The 27,590-nt window shown below is 37.7% G+C and overlaps 2 protein-coding genes across 2 annotated transcripts; both read left to right on the top strand.

Moving 5' to 3' along the window:
- The first annotated feature begins 44 nt into the window (after positions 1-44).
- On the top strand, positions 45-27,590 carry LOC109040093 (cytochrome P450 9e2). The gene is given in 9 exon segments (XM_072297328.1): positions 45-310; positions 11,951-12,301; positions 14,571-14,811; positions 16,667-16,977; positions 16,980-17,049; positions 21,445-21,581; positions 24,623-24,713; positions 26,044-26,295; positions 27,407-27,590. Coding segments are annotated over 8 exon segments (1,275 nt in total). The 5' UTR covers positions 45-310; positions 11,951-12,292; the 3' UTR covers positions 27,571-27,590.
- On the top strand, positions 2,156-7,826 carry LOC140223912 (uncharacterized). The gene is made up of 5 exons (XM_072296417.1): positions 2,156-2,566; positions 3,202-3,324; positions 3,605-3,751; positions 4,342-4,617; positions 5,370-7,826. Exons 1-5 carry the CDS (start codon positions 2,414-2,416, stop codon positions 7,824-7,826), a joined length of 3,156 nt encoding a protein of 1,051 aa, XP_072152518.1. The 5' UTR covers positions 2,156-2,413.

Raw genomic sequence — 27,590 nt, 5'->3', positions numbered from 1 at the left:
TAATTATGTTAGTTTGGTTTATACCTCCGCTCTGTTGCCTATGACAGTTGTGGATGCGTATCATAAGTGTCGTGCATGACTAAACGGGGCGCGCTTGCAATTAAATTTTAGTGGGAACCAACGCCTTCAAGAGGCGATATGCAAAGAGTGGATCAATTGCGTCATTTACTAATCCCTCTCATTCGTTGGTCATTTCTTTCGAGGGGACCTGAGATTGTCGATGGTGAACTGGACCGGATCCATTCAAGATGAAGGATAATCATAATTTTGAATGTGTTTCTGTGTGAATCGAATTTACCTACTGTGCCAAGTGAGTGATATTCTTTGATCAGCTGTTCCGCTATTTGTTTGTTGATAGTGATATCTTGTGTGGTGGGTTTACGAGGTGTGTGTGAATATTACTGTTTTGTTTGAACACAAAGAAAAATATCACGATGGCTAAAGTGCGAAACCACGTATCTCCGTTTGCAACGTTGCATACTTCCTGTCATATTTCATTTCTTCCTAGAGAAACTAGTCATTGTGATCCTTGAAAACTGCCTTTATTTCTCTCCTGAGTTAGCAGAGTGTCCTGCAATAATTTCGAACTATAAAGTTGGCTTGACTCGCTCTTCGAAACAATACAATATGAGCGGAAATTATGAAACACAGCTATTAAGATACGTGGTTTCGCTTTTTGGCCATCGAAAAGTTTTTTTGCTTCACTGTATGCCACATAACTATTTATACTATTTATAACTATTATATTACTATTTTATTTTAACTATTTATATTTTTATGGCATAGAGACGGACCGACCGAGTTTTTTGGAAGACAAGGACACAAATTACTGTACATTTTTCCGTTTGTTTTTTTTATAAAAAAGACAATTTGCGTCTCAAAGTTTTAATTTTAAGAAACTGCAGATGCCTTGTTAGTCTAGGAATATTGGACCAAGACAGTCAGATTTTCCGAAAAAATCATTATTTTTTTAAAATTTATAATAGCTTAGTACCCCTTTTCTGAGTTCAAAAAGAACCAAATCAATGCAGAGAGAGGAAATAGGTTCACAGTATTAGTCAGATTACCTAATCTATGGAAGGGGTTTAACTACGTAGAGATGTTTATGAAATCTTTTCAAGCAAATAAAAAGTGGGCTCCTTGTATTCCAAAAAATACTAAAAAAAAATAAACTTGGTTCTTGCCTGTTAAAATGTATCTAAGTGTCGCTCAGCGCTGTAAGAATGAACCAAGGTCGCCGACAGGCTGAAATAATGAGGCAAAATTACCATCCATGGATTATGCTGAAGCAGAGAGTCTGCGGATTGTACCATTTTTATTTTATCCTCAAACGAATCCTTATTTCTTTAGGATGCCTTATATAGTTCACGAGTTGATTAAGGATGTCTTAAGGACCGTTGGTAACATACCATCATAGAAAGGACAATTATAATAAATTTCAAGTAAGTAACATTCAAAGTGTAACTTTGGAAATAGACTCTTGGAAGGGAGTATAATGACTTGCCATTGCAAAAAATCCGGAGGAAAAAATTCTATGATTTTGACAAACTTTAAGGTAGGCACGAACCTACCATATAATTTACAAAACCAGCAAACATTTTTCTTCGTTTTTTTAATTTTTTGTAGCGGCAAATCCTTGTAATCTCTTGGAAAGATCTATTTTTAAAGTTATATCTCCTGTTGAATTTTTTTCAAGATTGTTCAGATTTTCTTTTTAATGTTGATATGTTACGGAGCTCATTGAACCTCATTTAATCACCATGTGAGCCAAATAGGACATTTTAAGGGAAGTATCTGTCCAAGAAACGTCCATGAATACCTTTGCCTTGCTACGTTTTCTTATCGTCCGTGAAGAATTTATAGCCGAAAACCGATGATATACTGCAAATTATTAACTCAAATATATATTGAAAGGAGGGACGAATTAATAATACCTCGAAAGACCCTGTAAAATTCAGCAGCATTAATTGAGTCCCCCCCCCCCCCCTTTCAACGACACTCTTGAATAATGCTCACTCCACACTCGGAGCCTTTTTTTCGTAAGTGCTCACCCACTCAAAAATGTGACGAAGAGGCCTTAGTTACAGGCTCAATGAATTGTTTTCAAGGTTCATTCAATTTATCACTTCACTCACTTGACTTAATCAACTCACTTCAAATTTCTAGGGTAACCTCGAACTCCAGTGCTTATTGCTTTGCTTCTCGCTCCTAGAGTGGGTACTCCAGATCCTCACTTCTTATGGCAGGTAACCCAATGCGACGCCATCTTGTCATACGACTGAAGGTTTGAGGTTATGTTTCCTTGTTATCATATTCATGTGCCATGTGTTGAAGTTTTGTTGAAGTGTTCGTTTAAATTTTATCTAGTCATGTAATAACTGTTTCTGAATTATTTTTTTAATCTATAAGTACCATGCCTGCTACGTGCTGCGCAGTGCAATGCTCGCATAATGCCAAGAATTGCAAATTAAAAAGATTTCCTGTAAATGAGGTGAGAGCGAAAGTGTGGGAACAAATGCTTCGGAGGAAAAATTTCACGCGGAAAAGTTTCCATCGCATTTGTGCCGTAAGTATGCTTAATATTTCCTTTTCATACTCTGCCTCTGTTTAATCCAGACAATCGAACTGCAACTGGTTTTATCTCTGAGCCATCACAAGCATTCGTGAACTTGATTCGGAATCAGATTATCAGTACATGATTGTAATTTTGCGTCTGATGCATACTATTGTAAGTTTATCAAATGTGCTTTCCATTGAGGAGAGTCTATGAATTTGTTGCTGTACTTCATGCACAGCCGATCACTTCATGTAATGTTATATTTACGCAATGCGAACAAGAATCTCTAGTGTTGCCAGCTTTTGGCCAATCCTTTGCTACATTATAAAGAAAAGATTTCTTACATGGTTACTTCTCATTTCCAGTCAGGAACTCTTCATTTCAATGAATGTCTAGTAAAGTCCTTCCATTTTTGAATTCAATTTGTCTGAAAGAAGTTAAGATTAGAATATCTAATTTGCTCCTCTCCATGTACAAAAAATTTGGCTGTCTATTGACGCTCTCCCTGTTCGCTATACATTGTATATCTCTCCTGGGGGCATTTAGCTGTCGCAAGATGTTCTTAGACTGTCCCTGCATTTGGGGTAAATGTTTGCTTTGTTTATTTCTATGAGTGACATTTTTCCTTTCTTACTCTTTCACAGTGCCACTTCCCTAAAAGCCAGTATGATGATATCAATGAAAGTCGGTTGCGGCCAGATGCTGTTCCTCTTGTGTTCCCCACTCACACGATAAATCAATGTGAATCTTTGGATGAGCCAACCTTGGTGAGTATTTTTAATCTCATGGTTTAATTGACCATTTCTTCACAGATAAGCATTTTTCCATGATTTTCCCCCCGTCTAACTTATTACTTATTAATGATCCAGGTCCAATTTTATGTTGAAGGAATAGGTAAATTTGCGATAAGTTAAAGTGATTGAGTGAGCTGTTGCTACTAGCTGTAAAGAAAAGAACCTCATATCTCTCTAGTAGACAACGTCAGGGGTTCTGTATCAGAAATTCATGAAAAATGAAAATTGTTATGTTTCTTCTATTGCTTTGCAGGATAAGTATCTAGTCAAAGAGACAAGGGAAGTGCAGCATGAGGAAATCGGTGAAGCAGAGCTATGTTCTATATTGACGGCAATCAATGAAGAAGTACAAGAGAGTGGTGGCGAACAACAAGCGCTAGTTCTTGATATTAATTCCATCGTAAGTCTACCATCATAATAATTTTAAAGTAAACGAGTCAAATGAGCCCAAGTCAAGAAATGGTGGTGGTCCGTGTGAGAAAAAATTTCTTCACATGACGATGCCCCGTAACTGATTAAGTAAGCCTGTGCCAAACAATGATTGAATATTGATAGAACTGCACTACCAGTGTATGTACAAGTTAAATTTATCTGCCTCATCAGTATTCTTGTGGTTGTCGAAATTTATGCTACGTAACATGAGTAGCCGTGCAGACTCAAAGAGGAGTTGTTGCATCAATTATCATTACTATTAGCTGTCTGACCCCTCAAATCTTTATTTCTTGTCCCAGTTCGTTCTTGTATCTACTGGGCCTTTAGTTTGTCTATTTTCATGATTCTTGTTGCTATCAACAGATATTGACTGTAGCTGAGCCCGCTGTTCTTCAGTTTATGCTTTTCACCCATGAGTGTCCAGCGCGAAGCACCCTCGGAGGTTGGGCCGCATAGCAGCGAGGAGCAGAGCCCCCTAGTAAATATATATTGTGGGTACATAGAGCCGTATGTGTGACGAAACTATATCTGTCAATCATTTTTCCCTCTTTGTTGCAGGAAGAATGTTTTGAAGCCGAAGCAGGTATGGTTTTGGATGATGTAAATGAAGAGGTGATTTTTAATTATGGTACTGAAGATACGATTTTTGATGATGAAACTGAAGAGATGATTGTTGATAATGGTGCTGAAGAGATAATTGTTGATGATGGTGCTGAAGAGATAATTGTTGATAATGGAACTGAACAGATAATTGTTGATAATGCTACTGAAGAAACCTCCAGTCCTGACGGGGCAATTCGTGTTTCTGTTGGTCCTGAACACATGAATGTCTGTGTAAGTATTTCCTTATTTGGTAAAATCCTACAATACCTAATAGTTTCTTTATTGCAGTAAAATTAATGAACGTCTGATGTACCAAAATGCAAAGCTCATTTTTGAAATTTTATGAAAATTGAATGGCTAATTTGAAAAAACACACATGTCCATCTTGACCGAAAACTTGACTACGGTCTTGTCCATGTCTCTTACCACAAAGATTGTGCAATTTGTCGAATCCTTTACACCACTGAAAATTCTTTTAATTTTTCACAAATTTCACCGACATTACCATAAACAAAAGAAGTAAACTCTAGGCAGAAAAAGAGGGTAAAAAAGAATAAGGTAGAGAAACAGACAGAAAAGTGCACAATTTGAGCAATGCCAGATGGATATGTGTTCTCTTTCAAATTTGCCATTCAAGTTACCCCTACATGGAGCTGAAAGTTCCACTTACTTTAACAAGATTTCACCTGTGGGGGGGGGGGGGGGTGTTTCAGAGTAAATCCCTGTCATTTGGGTCGAAGAACTTAGCGAAACTAGGAAAAATTTAATCTGACAAGCTCGATTGATGAGAAAATTAGGACCTTGCATCTTTGAATGTCATGTCTCTCTTTTGTTCTATAGTGACCAAGTGTATTGGAACGTCCGAGAAGCTTATCGTAAGTGATGTAATATGGCGAAAATTTCAAGTCATCTTAAGTCAGTAAATTTTAACATTATGTTGTTGCTCCAGAATAATACTTAGTGTGTTTTTGGTTTCTTGACAGGCATCGGCGGATCATTTAAATGGGCTTACCGTAGACCAACTGAGTGAAAGAATTGAGCAACTTGAGAGGGAAAAAAGTACGGTCACCAGAGAAAATTACCGGCTGAAGACAGAAATAACTAGATTAAAGGCGACAACCAGCAACTTTAATCAGGATGAAATTCAACGGTTAGCAGGGAAAAAGGTCTCAAAGTGGTCAAAGGAGACGGTGAAAAAATGCTTGCAGGTCCGTTTTGCATGTGGTAAGACTGGCTATGAATTTTTAAGGAGCCAAGGTTATCCATTAATGGCCTACTCAACTCTGTGTGAGCGGGTTCAAAAGCTCCCTTTAAAATGTGGAATCTCAAGCAAAATAATTTTTTTGCTAAAGCAAAAAGCAGCTACAATGAAGAAATCTGAAAGGCAATGCTTTCTTTCCATAGATGAAATGGAAATAACAGAGAGGATAGATTACGACCAAGGGCAGAAGGAAAATATAGGCTACGCAACCCTTGGAGACAAAAGTAAAGTTGCCTGCAAATTGTTGCTTCTTGTAGCGCGTGGGATCACAACGAAGTGGAAGCAAGTTATTGGCTGGCATCTTACAACTGCAGCTGCTCCGCCCCCCTCTGAGGTTTGGAATTTTGTCTTGGAAGGAATTAAATCCATCGAGGGAGCAGACTACTATGCGCATGGTCAAGTTAATGATATGGGCTCTTCAAATCGTGCTGTTTGGAAAGAGGCGGGAATAATAACTGCAGGCAGGAGGAAGGAGAAGAAAATCGGGAAAAAAAAGAAAAGAGACAAAGCTAACCAGGAGACAAGCAGCAAAGGATCTGAACAACAACAGCAGTCAAATAACCAAGAAAACCAAACCAGAAAACCGGAAAACCAAAAAAATGGAAAGTATGTCTCAGAGAAATTTTCTATCCCGCACCCAACAAGGCCTAATGATGAGTTCTATTTTTTTGCGGATGCTGCACACTTGTTGAAGAATTTAAAAACAGGCTTCTTGAAACATGATTTTAACCTACCTCCTGAGTTACTGAGGAAATTCAATTTACCAAATGCCCCTGTCTCCCACAAGTGGCTTTATGAATTTATTGATGTCCGGAGTGAGGAAGAGTCAGTGTTTCAATTAGCCCCTTACCTGACAACCGACTTATTATCGCCTTCACATTATGAAAAAATGAGGGTAGGCTTAGCCACCTCAATTTTCTCGCTTGAAGTAGCTGCTGCCCTAGAAACCGCTGTCATCCGCAACCTCATCTCTGAAGAGGCAAGGACAACCATCTGGTTCATTAAAAAAATCAGTGAATGGTATGGCATCATGTCATCAAGGAGGTTCCAAGATTCCATCAACAGGAAGAACTTTCCCCATAAGAAGCGAATAATCAGCCATGTCAGTGACATTTTTCGAGGCCTGAGAACTTCCGATAATAAATGGAAACCGTTTCAAGCTGGCATAATTTTAACCAACTTCAGTTTCCTCTCTTTAAGCGAGAAATTACTCTTTACAAGACAAATAGATTGCTTCTTAGGCTCAAGGACCTTGCAAGATGGAGTTGAGAATATTTTCTCTGTTATTCGGTGTAAAGGTTCTATATGTCCATCTGCCTTACAAGCTCTCAGGGCAGTTAGACTTTTGTGCTTTTCGCAATTCACAAAAGATGTTAAAAAGTCAAATTATGCAAATGATGGAGACAAACACCATCTGGACATTTTAAAGTCACCTATTAAACGAAATAAACAGGCCCTGAAGAGACGATCATTATTAGATGATGAATTGAAAGCTAAGCGAGCTAAAGTTCCGGGAGAAGTAAAATCTGGAGATGAAGAAAAGAAGAGCAAGAAACAACTGCAGTTTCAAGGAACAGTGAATATTGCCAGTGACAGTAACAAGGAAACCACAAATGAAGAAGAAGTAATTTACAAGGAGCTGTCAAAAGAGTTGAATTTTCCTGTTCACCCACCATCAGAAACTTTGGAGCCCTTGGAGGAACAGGCTCTATCTGATGCTGTTGGACACATGATTTCACGCTTGAAGAAGTTTGCCTGCAGCAACTGTCCATACTTCAGGGGAGACCTGCCTCTGCATGAAAGCATTTACACAGCTTGTCGTGACAAGGGTGGCCTTCATTATACTCCAATGCCTCTTTTTGTCGTCGGCCAAAAACTAGAAATAATTTGCCGCAGGGAAATGAAAACCCTAACAAAATTTTCATTGAACATCATGGACCACATTATTCAGGAGTGCATAAGCAGTTGCGGAGAGCCGTTGTGCGATTGTCGTTTCTTCAGAGAGTTTTGTCACAAGTTTATAAGATCTAGGTTTAACTTCCTGCTACGAATAACCAACCGTAAAATAAATACAGAAGTAAGGAAGAAACGTAAAGGGGGACGCAGTCGTGCTACTGCCTCTCAAACCCTGAAAATGTGTAAAATACTGAATAATAACTATATTCTCCCGAAAGACTAATGTTGCTGTCCTCATATCAGGCACTTTGAATCTCATGACTTTTTGCCACTAGCATTTTCTTGATGCTACAATCTAAGTTCATTTGTTACCACAGCTATTGCTAACCTTGTCCCAGTTCATAAATTACCAGTCTTGCACATGTTCATAAAAATTCTTCATCGAATCGAGATAGGTATTTTTGGTGCATTGTTCAATAATATTTCACAATTATTCTTGACACAAGGAATTTAATCTACCTTGATTGTTTGAAAGTTCTCTCTCAGAGTTAAACCTAGATCTTATAAACTTGAGTCAAAACTCTCATTCTTCCTATATAAATTTTTTTACAACCACAATCAAAAATCTCGGCAAATGAAGACGGATCGTTTTTTTCTCTGTTTTTTCGGTGCTTTGCCATGTAAATGTAGTAAAATAGTTTTCAAGCACTCCAGTATTATTAGTCTTAAATCGTGTAAAAGTCCTATTTTACTTTGATTAAGACTTATTCCTCCTTTTTTGGGTGCACTGCTTTGTAAATAAGTTGAAATATTTTTTATATACTAATTATTTGTCAAAGTCTGATCTATTACTAGTCTTGAGTTGTTTAAAATTCCTGCATTACTGATTATTAAGACTGATGACTTCTCCTTTGTTTTTATTGTCATGTAAATACGTTGAAATAGTTCTTCAGTATGTTTCATATGTCAAAGTACCTCTGCGCCACTATTAATCTTAAGTCATTTAAAAGTCCCCTTTTACTGTTATTAAGACTGATTCTTTCTTTTTTTGGTGCGCTGTCATGTAAATACGTTGAAATAATTACCTACGTTTCATTTGTCAAAGTACCTCCGCCCAATTGTTAGTCTTTAGTCATTTAAAAGTCCTCTTTTACTGTTAATAAGACTGCCTTTTTTTTTGGTGCGCTGTCATGTAAATACGTTGAAATAATTTTTAATTATTTACCTAAATTTCATTTGTCAAAGTACCTCCGCTCAATTGTTAGTCTTGAGTCGTTTAAAAGTTCTCTTTTACTGTTAGTAAGACTGATTTTTTTTTTCCTTTCGGTGCGCTGTCATGTAATTACGTTGAAATAGTTTTTAAGTATGTTTAATTTGTCAAAGTACCTCTGTTGTTTCATTAGTCTTGAATCGTTTAAAAGTCCTCTTTTACTGTGATCAAGAGTGATTCCTTCCTTCCATTGGTGCGCTGTCATGTAAATACGTTAAAATAGTTTCTAAGTTTGTTTCATTTGTCAAAGTACCTCTGTTGTTTTATTAGTCTTGAATCGTTTAAAAGTCCTCTTTTACTGTGATCAAGAGTGATTCCTTCCTTTCATTGGTGCGCTGTCATGTAAATACGTTAAAATAATTTCTAAGTTTGTTTCATTTGTCAAAGTACCTCTGTTGTTTTATTAGTCTTGAATCGTTTAAAAGTCCTCTTTTACTGTGATCAAGAGTGATTCCTTCCTTTCATTGGTGCGCTGTCATGTAAATACGTTAAAATAGCTTCTAAGTTTGTTTCATATGTCGAAGTACCTCTGTTGTTTTATTAGTCTTGAGACGTTTAAAAGTCCTCTTTCACTGTAATCAAGAGTGATTCCTACCTTTTATTGGTGCGCTGTCATGTAAATACGTTAAAATAGTTTTTAAATAATTATTTTTTTTTCAAAACACCTCCGCTCTATTGTTAGTCTTGAGATGTTTGAAAGTCCTCTTTCACTGTTATTAAGACTGATGGGTTTTTTTCGCCGTTATGAAATAGTTTTTAAGTAGATATGTTTCATATGTCAAAGTACCTCTGCTCGATTGTTAGTCTTGAGTCGTTTAAAAGTTCTGTTTTATTGTTATTAAGGCTGAGGTTGGTAAAATGGTGTTAAAGTTCCCACATTTCAGTTGCGAAAGTTCCTCTGCTTCATTGTGAGTCTCATGCTACTTACCTCACATCCAAAACTATTCAGTTTGTTGGAAATAGTGTTTAAGTACCTTCATTTCAGTTGCGAAAGTTCCTCTGCTTTATTGTGAGGCTCATGTTACTTACCTCAAATCCAAAACTATTCAGTTTTTTGGAACCAACGCAATGTTTTACAGTAAATTAAGTTAATATAAATGAGAACCTTGGTACGTAGTTGAGTTGTTTGTCAGTCCTCTGTCCCTATAATCCTTGCCATATACTTTTCTTAGCAATGAAACTTGTGCAAAGGCGACCCAGTGAATTGGGAATATTTGTTTTGCTTTGTGTTGTACCTAATGGCAATTTGTCGAAATTAAATGTATCTATGTTTCAAATCTTGAATACTCATATTTTCTAATCTGTCTCATGTCAAGTAAGTACTTCTCTTAAACCAACATTGCCTTATCTGTATGTTAAGTGAAAAATAAATCAAATGTATGAATGGCAACGATTTGGATTTTTTTCAGTTATCATCATTCATTTCTTTTTCGAATTTTGATTGATTCTTTCGAAACATTTACCTTAATGGCATTAGCCTGTTAGGGTGATTGTGCAAGAAGTGGCTGAAAAATTTTGCATGCAGGGTTCTTTAAAAAAAATAAAGAAAGGAAAAATCGAACCAACTATCAATTCATGATTTCAAATTAATTTTCTATCAGTCCAGTAAAATAGCCAATCGTGGGTAAGTGTTGGCAGTTGTGACAGTTCGTAATGAAGAAAAGATTCACATGTTAAGCTTCATTAACCAGGTTTTACCATAGAGGATGGGAGGAGGGTAAATTGCTTCCCAATAAGTAAGTATGTTCCCTTGGACAAAGTTACTCAGAAAAGGTTAAAAGAAAACTCATATTTCTCAAGTTTCCAAACGTTGAGACGTGTACCAACACACAGACTATTCTGCCTACGTAGCATTGCAGTTATGGTGTCTTTCAATAAACCTCACAAAAACAGCAAAATCATATTCATTAATATTAATGTAAGGCATGAAGCCCAACTCCCAAGAAATTCACTCGCAACATTAAAATAATCAAGAAACTTACGAACGTTTCGGTGAAATAATAATTTTTTCTTAAATCCCCTTTAAAATTATGAAGATTATGTAATAAAAATCACTTTAATACAACATATTGGTGACAGTAAAAGAATTACAAAATTAAAATATTTAAAGCAGTTCGATTTCATCTCATTTAAATAGGAGCATCCTCCATGAGGCTAGCTTCATACGAGAGCGTGATATTCAAAATTCGCGCTAAAAACAGCGCTTCGGCAGAGGTGACTTTAAGGGACAATTTCGTTTAGAAACACTTGCGTGACCTCAAAACCGCTCCACAAAATCGGAATTTAACCTGTCTTTATTAGAGCAAACTAGACGGCGTTCAAAACTTTGTGTCATAAGATATTAAGATACTTGATGGAAAAAGTGGTAACCGCCCATTAAAATACACGGCAATTCAAACGTCCCGCCGCGCCGAGGTAACCCAAAATTCTCGTCTGGAGTACCCGCTCTAGGAGCGATCAGCGAGGCAATAAGCACTAGAGCTCGAGGTTACCCTACAAATTTCTAAAAAAACTTTTTTTCTCTTTTTTCTCCTAACTTTTGTGTATTAGGAGTGCGTCTTAGGATCCCGACATATTTCAGGAAACGGAGAACGCACAAGGAATCGGAGACAAGAGGAAAATATCAAGGAGAAGAGAGGTATAAAGATATACCGATGGCTAAAGTGCAAACCATGTATCTCCATTGCGGTGTCTCAAAATTCTCTCTCCTATTTTTTTTTTGCGAGGAAAAACGACCCAACTTTATAGCTTGAAAATTATACAGAATATTCTGTTGACACAAACGAATAATTAGGAAATTTTTAAGAATTTACATGAAATAGTTTTCCTAAGAAAAAATAAAGTATGACAGGAAGTCTGCAACGTCGCAAACGGAGATACGTGGTTTCGCACTTTAGTCATCGGTAGGGGACAAGAAGGGGAGGAGGAAGAAGAAGAGAAATGAGAATTTCTCTTTCTGCCTCTTATTATTTCTCTTTATGTTCCTCTCCTTATTTTTTTTCCTTCATCCTCTTTTTCTCCCTTTCTCCTCTCCATGTTTTTCATCGAAAAACAAATTCCTGGGTCTGAACAACGCATTTATCGTCATCGATCTTTTATTGAACGTACTTTTCTAAATTAGAATTTATCTTTTCCAGTCAAGTGGGACGCTGTTTGACAGCTCGCGCTTTTAAGACTTGCACCAGTCGTAGTTAGTTGAACACCACGCTAACTGTGACTGCGATCGGGCATCATGTTATCCCTGGTCAACTTGGAAAGTGGCGGGGGTGTTCTTGGTCGTTAGCTTTTTGGCCTACCTCGTTTACAATTTGAAACGGAAGTACCAGTTTTGGAAGGACCGCAATGTCCCTCAGGTCGGATTGTCCAAGGACTTTTTCCTGAACCTCCTCAAGCATAGGCTGTGCAACTTGCAGGATATCTACGACGAATTCGCTGGGATACCTTATGGCGGCTACTACCAAGGCGGGACGCCTTATTTGATGATTAAGGTCAGTCAAGAATTCTCTCTCGAACCAAATTAAATATAAATGAATTAATTTAGAACACACTTTTAAATTACGCATTGTGTAATTTCCACTCATCCAAGGTTGATATTTTTAAAATTTTATTTATTTATCTATACCACAAGTCCCGAGACCTTCCAATCTATATTTTATTTATTTATCTGTACTACAAGCCCCGAGACCTTCCAATCTACGTTTTATTTATTTATCTATACTACAAGCCCCGAGACCTTCCAATCTATACTATAAGCTCCGAGACCTCCCTTCCCTGGTAAAAATTGGCGATAAGAGCTAGGTTTCAAAATACCTTAGGAATTCTTATAGCCGGCTAAAGGAGGCTACAGAAAATCATATAACTTGCTGTAGAATGCGGAGAAAATCATACGGCCGGGCTATACGAAGCGATAAAAAATTATACAGCCGGGCTATAGTTCCTATCGCCGTGCTTTACACTTTATCGCCTGGCTGTTGCTTTTTCGCCATCGATTATAAAAGGCTATAAGAAATTGTGTCGAAATTCGTGTGCTTTGGAAATCATTAAGTTTGATGCGGAACCACCTTAATATTTACAAAACACACGTTATATTTTCCTTTTATAAAGATTTTTTTTCATCAATTAAAACGAGAATAATCCATACAGGATGTGCAAACATTTCAAAATCATGAGTTGAATAACGCTGACTCCGCTAGATTAAATATTAGAGCCTAACACAAAGCGGAGCGGCGACGCACTGGCGCCTACAAACCTAACAGGGATACTTCACGCATTGCGCAACGCGTGAAGTATCCTGTTAGGTTTGTAGGCGCCAATGCGCGTTTCGCGCTATGGCTGCCCGCCTGCCGCACCGCAGCGTGCCACGGCGCTTGAAGCAAATATTTCACACCAGAGGTATTGCACAGTATCATACGAAACTGAAGGCGCTCTAATATATAAGGAATGGCAGGCATCCATCAAAAGTACGGAGCTTTCCTCGCAAAATAAATCAAGATACTACGGCCCAAAAAGAGAGCAGTGGTCCAAAAACTCACTAAGTCCTAGCATCCGTAATAAGTGGACGATCAGAGTACACTTTATCGCCTGGCTGTGAGTTACTTAATCGCCATCGGCTATAAAAGGCTATAAGAAATTGTACAGCCGGCTACAGAAGCTATTGGAAATCGTACAGCCGGCCGTAGGTCTATGGTATTTTGGAACACAGATTCTACTGCCTATTTTTACCAGGGTTTGCACCGTTTCTCAGTTAAAAATTGAAAACGCCTTTTTCACTAGGACTGCACAAGATTTGTTAAATTTACTGGGACTCACTTGCACAAAATTAATTACTTCCTTGGAGGCGTTTCTGGGGCTCTGCCCTCATCTTCAGCGCTTTGCCCGTGACTTCCCGTCTTCAACATTATTTTACATTTACTGGGAATATTTTTCACCCATTCAGACATACTCACAGAATATTGCATGAGGAAATATTAGTTACCCATAACAAAAGTAATAAAAAATCAAACGTGAGCAGCAATTTCAAACGTTGCAATCGGATATGCGCATTTTGCAATTTAAGCCAACCGCTCCTTATTGAAAAATAGAATTGATTTTCCAGTAGAGAACTTCTATTTTTGGCTCATCCATAAGAGCATATATCTGTATGAAAACCTCTATCTACATCGGAAGAATCAAAGTAAGACAGGAGGAGAGAGAATAGGAAGCAGAGACAGAAGAAGAAAGGTAAAAATCAAGGGAGAACGAAAAAGAAGAAAAGGAAAAGAGGAGAATAAAAGAATAGAGAGAAGAGAAGAATAAAAGAGAGAGAGGAATAAAGAGCAGGGAATACGGAAATAAAGATGGAGTAGAGGGGAAAATAAAAGAGAAAGAAGTAGAAAAAGAAAAATGAGGAAGGAAAACAATAAGAGAAAGAAGGAAAGGAAAAAGAATACAACAAAAATATATAAAATAAGAAAAACGAGGAAGAAGTATAAACAAAAAGAAGAAGGAAGAGGAGGAAGGGAAGAAGACATTTCGAACAAGACATTTATCATGTGCAGTAAGATTAATAGCACTTGTATCGCTTTTGAAATGAGCGTAAATAGTTTGTTCCTAATATTGGAAAATGTGGTCTATGTAGTCCATGACACGTGAAAAATCCGAAGAAAGGTCACCTAATTCGAAAATTTCAACAGTTGTTTACAGATTTTTAAACGCCAGTGTATGAGTCACTGCGCTAGGAAAAGATGAAAAATTTAAAACAAAATTGACGATGTCTAGGATCCGGAGCTCATCCGGCGCATCATGATCAAGGACTTCTCTCACTTCACCGACCACGGCATGCTCATGGTGATGAACGATCCCATCCAAAGGGATAACCTGTTCAATCTGACGGGTCAGCGGTGGAAAAGCATCCGCTCCAAGATATCGCCCATCTTCACCTCCGGCAAACTCAGGCGCATGACCATCCTCATGAATGAGTGCACCAAACTTCTGGACAAGTATTTGGAGCGAACCACGGGTGAGTCAAAACACGATTTGAGGGGGGGGGGGGGGGGGGGCACTATCATAAGCCTTCTGATCTCCTAAATGGAGATGTTGCATGTGTGAGGAATTTGCGATTTGACTACTGATTCTCATTTCGGTAAAAGTTCGCGAGAAACACGATGGTGCCACTGGTTTTCTCTTAAATTAACTCCCAAGCTCAAAAAAGCTCTCTAGTTGAGGCCAAAATGGAGGGGGTATCCCACGCTATCCTGAGAGTCCACCTCTACATCAAGACAAACTCTCCATTCAAAGATAGGGAGTAAATACATTAGCAGGGTTGCCGTGTTTTCAGTCGTGGAGTCCCCAAATAATGTGGCAGCCTTGTCAATGTATTTGCTCCCTATCTTTGCATGGAGAGTTTGTCTTGATGTAGAGGTGGACTCTCAGGATAGCGTGGGATATCCCCTCCATTTTGGCCTCAACTTGAGAACTTTGTTTGAGCTTGAGAGTTAATTTCAGAGAACACCAGTGGCATCATCGTGTTTCTCGCGAACTTTAACATAAAAATCAGTAGTCAAATCGCAAATTCCTCACACATGCAACATCTCTATTTTAAATTTTTGAGCAGATGGAGTCCCACGCATCCCCCATATTGGCTATATTTTAGTACCCTCAAAGCCCCCCTGAAGAGGTATACCCTTCTGTCCCCCACAAAAATTGTTTCCTTCTGCCCGTGACTTTATAACGGGAATCTACTTACGAACGCGCCTCATCTATTAATGTGATGACGTGAGACTGCGTTTCTCACAGATGAGCAGTTCGGAGCTATCAAGGTCAATAGATGAGACGAGTAAATAATGATCACTTTGTGGCGTGGATACGTCGAGGGTCCAGACTTACTATGCATAGAGGAAAATACAAACGCAAACACTTCAGGTTCCAGGTACAGAATAGACGCGTGCACTTCCATGCATAGGTTCTATTTTTGTAGTGTCCCTGACGCTCTCCAGAATACCTCTTTCTCGGCTGCACCAATGGAGAATTTGCATGCAACTTTTATATTGATTCATCTGAAAGTGCTTAAAGAGCTGATTTCACAGTATTTTTTATAATTTTTTTGTGACATGGGAAATAGTATAAAAATAGATTTAACAGTGAGAAAATGCACCGCCTAGTGACGTCATCTGGCGGTATTTCAAATTTAAACACACGTATTTTAGCAGATTAGACAATTTTGCCATACATTCTCCAATAATTGTTCATTTCATGAATAAAGGGTATCCTCGTGTTCAGTTTACGCAGTAGTTTCCACCTAAAACACGAAATTAATCAAATTCCAGACACCTGTAAATTGTCTATTCTTTTTATGAAATTTTGAGGGAAGCACAGTGGTCTTAAAGCACAAAAGAAAAAAAAATTGCGACAAAAATGTACACAAACACGATTTGCATTGGGTGACTCTATGGTACATACAGAATGAAAAATATTGGAATATACGTGGTTTCATGTCCGGAGAGAGGAAACCAATGTTTGAAATTCCGAATGTTTGAAAAAAATGAATGACAGGCCAATACTAAAATCTCTGGTTCAGTGTCAAAAAGACCATAAAATACGTACAACTCTGTTTTAGTGAAATATTAATTTAAAAGCTAAAACGTGCATTTTACGGTTGTTTCCAATTCGCCTTCAACTGCCTCCGCAGCAATTGCTGTTGCAAATAAGTTATACTGATTTTAGCTCATTACATACTTGACTCTCTGAAAACGTTTTATGTGCACGAGCAATGCGCCTTCAGCTGAGTCTAGCTAATGTGACTTGGTTCCTTCATGCTTAACGCGGTCCACTTGGGTCTTATGCACACTAAGAAAACCATTTTTTTGTATTTACAGGGAAGTCGGATGAAATAGAGGTGCGTGAATTATTCCAGAAGTTCGCCGTCGACACGATCGGGATTTGCGCTTTCGGCATTAACTGTAATGCCATCGAGGACAAGGATTCATACTTCAACCGGATCGTTCGAAAGCTGAGCGCGCCCGGCACGTTTTTCAGGGGCCTCTGCATGTTACTGCTCAACGCCGTAAGCCCCAAAATCCTGGCGGCTTTCAAACTGAAAATCATGGACCCTGACATTGAAAATTTTTTCTACTCCTTGGTCAGCAGCACGATTCAAAATCGAGAGGAGGAAAGGTCAAAAGAGATGACTTCATGCAGCTTCTCATAAACGTCCGGGCTGAGGAACAGAAAATGCTACAAGAGGAGAAAGACGGTTCAGGTAGGCACGTACTCATAAATCCTTGCTCCTCTTGCATAAGAGCGTATCTCAGAGGTGTGGCGTGAATGATCGATTATCGATATCTCCCCCATTTGAACCCGTGGTAAATAATCGTTTATTAAGATGTTCGCTGCGAAAACCCTACAAATCGATCCTTTTCCATGGGTTTATATGATAGATCAATCGATGCATCGCAAATCACGCCACGCCACTTCAATTTCCATATGAGCCCGGAAAACATGGAGTCGTATGGGGCAGCAGGGCTCACGTGGATTTACATGGGATGGGATGGATTTACGTGGATTTCCAAGAAAAAATCGGATGAAAAAAAAAAAAAAAAAAAAAAAAAAAAAAAAAAAAAAAAAAAAAAAAAAAAAAAAAAAAAAATACCAAGGATAAAAGGCGACAAAATTTCTCATTTCCTGAGTGTAGTAATTTCTAATTTTGTCGTCTTTTGGTGGTACAAGAAATAGACCATTAGTCGAGTTGAGAGAGAAATCAAACACGCAATTTGGCCCGGAAGGGTGCTACACAGAGAACAATGATGACGAGGACTTGAGATGAAAAGGAGAAGCCCTCGGCGCGGCGCACAGTGCGGCATGCTTATGGACGATGTGGACAAAAATCGTTACAACGATGAAAAAAGGATTATTGGCCCAAGAAAATGCTGATTCTGAAGTAATTTTTGCCGTAGAATCCGATTCTGAAGCCAAAAATTCTCTATGATTGGAATTTTGGCCTCAAAAACAAGATGGCTGCCGAAAAACCCTCAAAATTATCCTCTCAATAATGCAAAATTTGAATTGTACGGATGCAGGTCTTTGAGGTGTCAATTCCTATGTAATTTTTCCCGTAGAATCCAATTCTACAACCTAAAATTCCCTAGAACTGAAATTTTGGCTTCAAAAACAAGATGGCTGCCAAAAAACCTCAAAATAATCCTCTCAATAATACAAATTTTGAATTGTTCGGATGTAGGTCTTAATTCTTTTGTAAATTCTCCCGTAAAATCCGATTCTGAAGCCAAAAATTCTCTAACACTGAAATTTTGGCTCCAAAGTAAGATGGCTGCCAAGTACCTAAGCTAAAAGTGATCCTCTTAATAATGCAAAATTTGAATTCTACGGATGCAGGTCCTTCAGGTATCAATTCGTATGTAATTTCTCCCATAGAACCCAATTCTGCGAACTAAAATTCTCTAGGACTGAAATTTTGGCTTCAAATACAAGATGGATGCCAAAAAACCTCAAAATGATCCTCTCAATAATGCAAAATTTGAATTGTACGGATGCAGGTCTTTGAGGTGTCAATTCCCATGTAATTTTTCCCGTGGAATCCAATTCTACAACCTAAAATTCTCTGGGACTTAAGTTATGGCTTTAAAAGCAGTATGGTAGTAAAAAAAAAAAATCTCCTCATTAAGTAACGAAAAATTGGAATAAAACGGATAAGGTAAGTATTATGAGCCACAAGATTTCAATTTGTTCATTCTTCATGAGGAAAACTGAAGTTGGGTGAAAAATAACTAAATATTTATTTTGTATTTTTGTAGGGATAATAATTCCAAGCCCCAAAGATACCATCTTGATCTTTATCATAGAATGAGCAAAGTCACAGTTGGTTCCTCTACAGATTTCTAAATACACATACCTGCATGATTCATTAAAATGAATCAAAAGCACACTAATCATCACTGACTTGTATGAAGAACACTGCAAACCAAGTGACCTGCACACATGCCATCTCCCAAAACGGTTGTTTTTGGCCAAATGAATGCAGCCTGAAATAACAGCCTGAAATATATTTCCCTTAATTTGACGCCAAAGTATAGTCAGTGGCAGAAGTAGGTAATTAAATCCATTAATTATTGATGTAGCATCGTGGAGGCACTTTCTTAACCTCTGCGTATGCGCTTAAGCATTCTGCGCTTTGGGCAATGCTGATTCTACATGAGAAATTATGACATCATAGGATTGGTGCTGCAGCGCAAATGAGTTTTAACTTAATACGGGTCAAATTTGGCATGACATATTATGACAGAATCCCTCTCAAATCATCAAGGAGAATATATTCGTGACTAGACTGATAATGGTTGGCATCATGATACGAATATGCAGGAAATAATGGTAATTTTAAGAATGCAGAAATTGGAAACTAAAACACCTAACTTCCTAATTAAGGGTCCTGAATGAAACAAAATGCAGGCCCTGATTTGCTCAAATATAAAGGAGGAAATAAATTTTCTATTGAGTAGAAAGAAAATGAAACTCACCACGCAAGTGTCCTGAGGACAAACCAGAAGGAAAAATACTCAAGAGTAAGTATTTAGTCACACACCACATTCAGGAGTATTTCACTCATTCTCATAATGATTGAAAACGAGCAGGAGCACAGCCTTTTATGAGATTCAAAAACTAAGGAACGATTAAGAACTGTATAGGATGGTAAGCACCGAACATGACTTGATTAACGCGCACAGTATTCAATGTGACGATAAGTAGGTATAGATGAATTATCACTGCTAAATTTTTAAACAAAGCTGAAGCACAATATGTGATCATGCCATTTGTTTAAATAATTTTACAGCTACTATTGAATTGAGCAATGGATCTTGCTTTCATGAGAATTAGAGGTTATACTGTTAACGTTCCGCACTATCTGACCTCAGCGTAACAGTCAATACTCACTAATCAAGAAATTCCACTTGCTGAAAGGAGGTAAATTGTAAAGGCAGACTTTACCTGAACAATAGAGAAACCTTACTTCATTCAATTATGGGAGGAAAACGTTTGGGGCCTGAGATATCAGGTCATTCAATTCACTGAGAGTGAGAACATTGAAAATCATACATTCTGCCGGGTAAAGGTAGAAATCCGCACTTTGTCTGGAAGCTTTATACATTTGAATAAGAAGGTGTAAATATTTGTTACCATGGTTAAGAATGAACAACGAAATCCACGAATCTCCAAGTACTTATTTGCACCCAAGACACACATTTCTAGAGCTAGCTATTCTATGTTTCACTTCCGGTTAACTGAACGAAATGGATCACAATTTTCTCGCTAAATCTGAGCGAATTTACTTCGGCACATGCACATGATTTGAGCTAAATTGGCTAAATACGATTGTATCTATTGATAAGCATAAGCGAGACGAACAAAACACAAGATATGTTTTGTTTTGTTTACCATGAACGCTGTCCAGTGGGATTTGGGAATTCCCGCATGGGAAAACCCATACTATGTTGCCGCCTTCAAAAATTGATGCATTTTAGGTTGAAAACATAACACTTAACTTCAAATAACAAAGAAAGTAGCAGCAACATAGGAAAATCCTTTGGCACAGTCATTCTAGGACATATAAGGAATAAGAAAATGCTAATATCTCAGGATATTTTGCGTATTTCTCGAGAAAAGTCCATTTGAAGTTGGCAACCTCGAATAAGCCCTATGCTACCCATGTAAAATCCACGTATGCACTTATTACTCAAATTTAAAGTTCTTATAAAAAAATTATTAGCAGCAACATAGGAAAATCCTTTGGCACGGTCAAAGTATGATACCTAAGGAATAAGAAAATGTTAACGTCCAGGAGTATTTTGCGTATTTCTCGAGAAAAGTCCATCTAAAGTTGGCAACCTCGAATCAGCCCTATGTTAGCAATGTAAAATCAACGTCAAATACCCAAACTTTAACTTCTTATAACAAAGATATTAGCAGCAACATAGGAAAACCCTTTGGCACGATCAAAGTAGGATACATAAGGAATAAGAAAATGTTAACATCTAGGAGTATTTTGAGTATTTCTCGAGAAAAGTCATTTTAAGTTTTTTGTCTTTTCCCCATATGTTTTCAATGGGGAAGTTCATTCCCGAGATTTTTCCTTCAACTTTTCCCGCTTATCCATGGTGACCTACGAATGAAAATCACAAATAAACTATCATTCCTTGTCAGAAAAACGTTCCTCACCATGAATATCAAGAAAAATTGTGCGTTTTCAAAAAAAAATTTTTGATGACTTTTTCGATTTTTGTCCACGGAGTGCCGCACTGTGCGGCGGTCGGCATGTAACACATATTAGCGCATACGTAACTGTATGAATACTTCACGCGTTGCGTCAAACATACTGCGGTCAGCCGCGGTCGACGTGAAACGCATAGCGCCTGCAAGACTGCATGAATACTTCACGCATTGCGTCAAGCACAGTGCGGTCAGCAGCGGTCGGCGTGAAATGTATAGCGCCTACAAGACTGCATGAATACTTCACGCATTGCGCTAAACACAGTGCGGTCAGTGGCTAGCCGTGACGGACGCGTGAAGAGCGCCCAGAACGGCTAGTATCATCATGAGCATCATTATAGTATAATCTTTTTCTTTGCTTTTCGATTGTTTTTAGAGCCTCTTTTCGACGATGATGTATGTATGGCGAATGCTTTTATCTTTTTTGGTGCGGGCTTCGATCCCGTTTCGACAACTCTAAGTCATTGCTTGTACGACTTGGCCCTAAATCCGGAAGTGATGGAGAAACTTTACCCATGTAGCAGGACTGAGATCTTGATGGGTGATAAATTGCCGATTTATCACCCATTTATTGGAAACCGATAATATTGACAAATAATGGACATATTTTTGGAATAAAATTGTCATTCAATTGCAATTTTATTTGTGCTAAATTTAATGTTGAAGGTATATTGCTATTTTAATGTCATTTTTTACGGCGATAAGTTATGAACTTATACCTAATACTTTTATGTAAAAAATACAATTTTTCAAGATTGACGATTAATTGGCTGCTCATGGATGAATTGCCTGTTACTTAGAATTAGTAATTTGAGACTGAAACTTCAAAATATTTAACTTTTTCGGAAAGTTGCAGTACATCAATTTTTTTATTATTATCATTATTATTGTTTCATTATATTATTTATGTAAAAATTATTTTGACTTTTCGCGCGGGACAGTAAACACGTCATTATGGACGGCCATCTTTAATAGCGTTCGAAGGTGCCTGTCTGTACGGTCGTACCTCCTACCTCGGTTGTCGATGTTGTGTTTTTGCGTTTTGAGTCGGTTAGTCGGTTACAAAACCAACGTAATAGATGATGTGAATTGGTCATTTGTGTGTTAGTTACGGCAATTTTTCGGTTGAGTGTATCTAAGATTCAGAAATGAAAAACACCAAGTATCTTACTGTGCACGTGCATGCACATTATCCCAGTTGGTGATTTATCGCTCGCTTATTGTGGTCGTCGTCAATAACATCCTAATGTGCCTCATGTTAACGTTGTCCACTAGTAACTGCTCAGCGCAGTGGCCGTTTTATTCTGTTTTAAGCCGTAATAATCTGTAAGTTACTTAGAATGAACTCATTTCTCTTTCTTTATGCTTTTCCCAAAATCGCCTGTGAATATTGCAAGGCCACAAATGAGGTTAGAAATGCCTTCATATGCATCTCGTCTCAAATAAGCAGATGAAAGACCACTTAAAATCAACCCATCAATAGTTATGGACTTCAGTTCACGTTATACGAGGTACTTCGTTTAACATTCCTTGTAAACAAGTAACAGAACTTCCACTGGTTATTTTCTTGGTCCGACAACCAGTCAACCACTTAGAGGTGTAGTCGTATAAGTTGGCCATTGTTTACTTTCTTTCGGTTTGCAAGCGTATCCACATGAAACCATTTGAATCTAGCAGAAGCCAAAACGCAATCTTAGATAGGTATTTTAATACTTCCAAGCCTTGTAAAAATTATATTTTTAGCCGCACATAAATCACAACCACATAAATGTTGCGGATCATAACTGATACGTAGTTTTTTTACGATACAATCATGAGCCTGATATTTTTAAGGTGGATAGTAGCGAACACCGCTTTGCGCAGAGGCGTAAATTCTTCGACGGCGCTCACAAACTGAAGTTCACATAATGGCCAACTTATCAATCAACTTCTTACTCACTGAATGAATAGAAAAAATAACCAATCCGTAGTTTTAAAGTCGTGTGATTTTTGTCGTACTGTGAAATCAGCATGAAAACTTGGCGATTGATTGTTTTTTATCGTTCACAATTCATGTTGAATTCACCGCGTAAACTAAAAAACTGTGAGTTGAAGGATCAACAAAGCCTTCTTTGTTGGCTCCGCTCGTGTGGTTGTCGAATTGATAAGACCAAGCTTAATCAAACATCCATTGCCGCTGACTGACCCGCTAACAGAAAGCAAAATGAAAAGAGTCATAACGCAATAGTCTAATGTGTCTGTAAGTGTATATTGGGAAAAGCACAGAGATTCCAGAAACATATCATTTTGCACACTGTTAAAATCCATCCTGAAGCTACACAACTCAACCACATTGAAATGAGATGTGTAAGCACTTTCGTATTCACCACTTCGCGTGAAAATATTATGAGGATGCAGGGAGTGAGTATACAAAAGTTCTGCAGGTCAGACAGCTGTTCGTATAAGAATTTTAACGACTTTTGATTGATGATAAAATTGCCAAGCAATCAAATGTTGTTAATCTTTATTCGCAGTTGAACAGTACACCAAATTATGAAGAAAACACTGGAAGTTAGCAGTGAGTATATATCCACTATCATATCTTTTTCAGCAAGTTTCAACTGAACACTAATTAGAATTATTTTAAATTGGTGTGAAATCTTAAATGTTATTTTACCTAATGTTGGCAGCGTTTGAATCAAACTCATTCAGACTTAAGATCCATGTGAATTTTTGTTGTAATTATTTGTGTAAATTTGTCAGGTTTATGTCTATCTTAATGGAGTGCTGTAATGGAGCTCTTGTCTAATGGCAAAATTGTATTTTTAAAAATTGTGAGAACCATTGAAAAATTCATCTAAGTGTATGGTGGCACCTTTAATTATTTTTTCTATAACCTATTTCTATCTGTAAAAACTGAAGTGTCCATCATTACATTGACAAAGGACAAGCAGCATCCAATTTTAAATTTTCATTTCTATTTTTGAACAGCGAACAAAGAATGCGTTTTCTCTGTCAAATTTCCTGTGCGGAAGGTATCCTCTCCCCTTAATGGGGCGCAGAAATAACCTCAAGATAAGCTACTGAAATGAAATGTTTAAAAATAAAAATACGCTAATCAAAATCTTTAAATACTACTTCTTAGGGGAGAGTAGAAAGGATCAGGGAAAACGATTATTTTAAACATTTGTGCTATTATGTAACTGAATGACATTATCTTTTCAGAGAGTTATTTTACTTCCATTTTTCAACTCTAAGTAATAAACCTCAATTCTCAGTATTCTGTGCAGGTTTTTCAGGGAAAAATTGTTTTCAACCTGATCCTGAGGTCAAAAAAAAAAGTTGAGATGTTGATGGTTTATTGCTGTTTTATCACCAAAATATTCCAATTTCATTGCAATTCGATTGGCAATAAAATGGACAAATAATTGGTCGACCGATGATTCCGGATTGGTCGATTATTGGCAATAAATGACCAATAAATGACCAATCGATGGAAATCAAATTGGAATAAAATTGGAAATAAATGATCAATATATTGGCAATCATCTTTCAAATTTTGCTACATGGGATACTTGGAAGTCAAACGAGTCCGAGATGCCCATGACGGAAAAATTGATTATGATATTTTAAAAGAAATGGAATACTTGCACTGCGTCATTTCAGGTAATTCGATTAGTGAAAAAGTTCATTCATCTGTTATTTTCTAGATTTAAATTCTAATAGGTACCATTCATAGGCTAATACTAGGTACTTACTAGCTACTTAATCACGATGCCTCTCAACCTATTATCAAACTTTTGTGATTCGTCCATTAATTTTAATGCCGTCGGTTTTTGCTCAGACATGATGGTGGATCAACGACCTAGAAACTGTAGATAGGGTGATCCGATGCTACACCAACAGTGTAATTTGTAACAAACAAGAAGCAACAATTAGGTTAGGACGAGGATAGCCGGTTTCCGTGGTCTCGTATGGGACAGTTGCTGGTAATTTCACCCTCGGCATGAATATAAAACACAGATTAAATATGGTAGGTATTCAAACGATACGTATCTGATACTTGGTATCTAAGGATGATTTTCTTCATGCCAATTTTGTTGGTGCAGTCAGGTGGAGCAAACACTAATATAAGACGTATCAACGGATGTAGGTCCGTCGGCTTTGTTGTCGAAAAATTGTCATTCTATCGAGTGATGATCGATCTTCACTCTATGAGTTCATCAATACATCGTGTACCTATCGATGAATCTATACAGATCGAGGATCGCATTTCCAAAGTTGGACTTGAAAATTTTTCGTCTCTAATTCACATACCTATGAACTTAAACATTTTTTGTTTAATCACAACTGTTTTCCCTTTAGATCAAATATATGTTCGTTTTTTTACGAAATATTCCCTGGAAAAAATTGGCAACACGAGCTCAGTTTCAAAATACCATAGGAATTTTTATAGCCGACTATAAAAGGCGATAGAAAATCATAAAGCTGCCTGTAGAAAGCGAAGAAAATCATACAGCCGGCTGTACGAAGCTATTAAAAATTATGCAGCCACGCTATAGTTCCTATCGCCGGGCTATGCAGTTTATCGCCTGGCTATATGAAATTGTATGGCCGGTCATAGAGGCAATAGGAGATCTTACAGCCGGCTGTAGATCTACACAGTATTATAGAACACAGATCCTACTGCCAATTCTTAACAGGTTTTTTTGGACTTTTCCCTTTTTTCTGGCTGTTCTCTTTTCTACTTCCTAGTCCTCCCTTGCTTTCTCTCAATTTTGACACCAGTTTTCTCCCCTCCCATTCCCTTTTGTTATTCCTTTTCCTCCAATTCACTTCCTCTCTCTCATTCCCTTTAACTTTCTTTTTCTTCCTGTTCTTAATTTTTCTCCTTTTGTTCTTTTATCGTGCCATCGCATCTTGAATGGCACTAGTGTGCCCGTAGAATGCGCAGTTATAAAAATCTTACTTTCTCTCTACCTCCGTCTTTTTCCAGAGACTTTGCGACTACATCCTCCAGCTGGTTGGCTAGAGCGGATATGTACGAAAGCCTATCAAATCCCAGATTCATCATTAACTCTTGCCGAAAATTCGCACATTTCGATTCCAATCGCGTGCCTCCACAGAGATGCCCAGTTCTTTCCAGATCCTGAAAAATTTGATCCAGACCGATTCAGCGTAAACAATAAAAACAACATCGTCCCAGGCTCTTATATACCGTTCGGTGATGGACCAAGATTGTGCATAGGTAATACATCTGGATCGATGCTTGCAAACAGTATCATTAAGTTAGGATTAACAGAAAAAAGTAGAAAATTGCATTCCTCCAAGACTCAATGTTAAGAAAAAGTTTACCTAACGGCCATTTTCAAGTTTCAAAATATTTTTCCTCGACATCGGCTTTATAATAAAAGAAAATTTACGTGTAGTTGAACTCAAAGCTTCTCCTAACCAGTGTTCGAAACTCACATGCGCCAACGCGCCTAAGAAATTCGTCATGGCGCCTAAAAAAAGAAGGCTCTGTGCCAACGTGGCCCCTAAAAATTGCCCCTCCCCTCTCCAAAAAAATTCTAATTTCTCTGTTTCGTGATTTTTTGAAATTTCCCCCAAGTTACAATTACTAGTTCTGCAACTGAAACATCTTGCGTCTAAATTTTCACTAAATGCGCCGTGGTATTTAGGCAGAAAGTCAAATTGGCCCCTAAAAAATCTTCAATGGCCCCTAAAAATTGAGCTTGATGCGCCACATAGCTCGACCTGAAACTCAAAGATGAGTTCCGAACACGGCTCCTAACTGACACCCCCCTCCCCCGGTGCAACTCGATAAGTTTCTGTTGTATCTGAATGAAAAAAAAAAAAAAAAAAAAAAAAAAAAAAAAAAAAAAAACTATATCCATTCTGACATGAGTCCTTAAATCCACAAGAATACCTGCATAACCCAGCTTATATTACAATAGATTCCCATAATAATACGTGCATGACGCAGCTTATGTCACAATGGATTTCGTTCCTATTGATTTTGCTCTCCTGAAAAACTGTGTATTGCGAGATGCGCGGTTTTTACAGTCCCACTGTCGGTATGCTCTCTGATCAATGGGCCAGTTGCGCTGGTACCTAACAGAATCGTGTTTTGTTGCTTGATTCTTGTAGATTAGCTGAAAATAGGATCAGTCCAAACAGCAACTTTCTCAATTGAATTATTTTTACTAAATCTGCAAGAATAAAGCACCGATACACGATTCTGTGACCAGCGCAACTGACCCATTAACTATGGATAAGTTTTGCTAGATGCGTATGCAGTTTTACCTTATTTTCCTTGCATTTTCGTACAGCTAAAATATATATTTTTTGTTTTGCAGCCGAGAGATTTGCTCTGATGGAAATGAAGGCGGCTATGGCACTCATCGTTAGCAAATACACAGTTCACCCGTGCGCAAGAACCCAAATTCCTCTGAAATTAAACCCTTTATCTTTCTCGAATACGCCGAAAGCAATTTATTTGAAAATCTGCCGACGACAATAAAAGCTACTAATAACGGAAAA

This window comes from Bemisia tabaci, chromosome 2 (genome assembly GCF_918797505.1).
Source record: "Bemisia tabaci chromosome 2, PGI_BMITA_v3".
Taxonomy (NCBI): Eukaryota; Metazoa; Arthropoda; class Insecta; order Hemiptera; family Aleyrodidae; genus Bemisia; species Bemisia tabaci.
This window is presented reverse-complemented; position numbering and strand designations above follow the sequence as displayed.

Coding starts and splice junctions, on each gene's coding strand:
- LOC140223912 (XM_072296417.1), top strand. CDS start 2,414: ATGCCTGCTACGTGCTGCGCAGTGCAATGCTCGCATAATGCCAAGAAT. Junction 3,752..4,341: donor TTCTTGATATTAATTCCATC/GTAAGTCTACCA, acceptor TCTTTGTTGCAG/GAAGAATGTTTTGAAGCCGA. Junction 4,618..5,369: donor CTGAACACATGAATGTCTGT/GTAAGTATTTCC, acceptor GTTTCTTGACAG/GCATCGGCGGATCATTTAAA.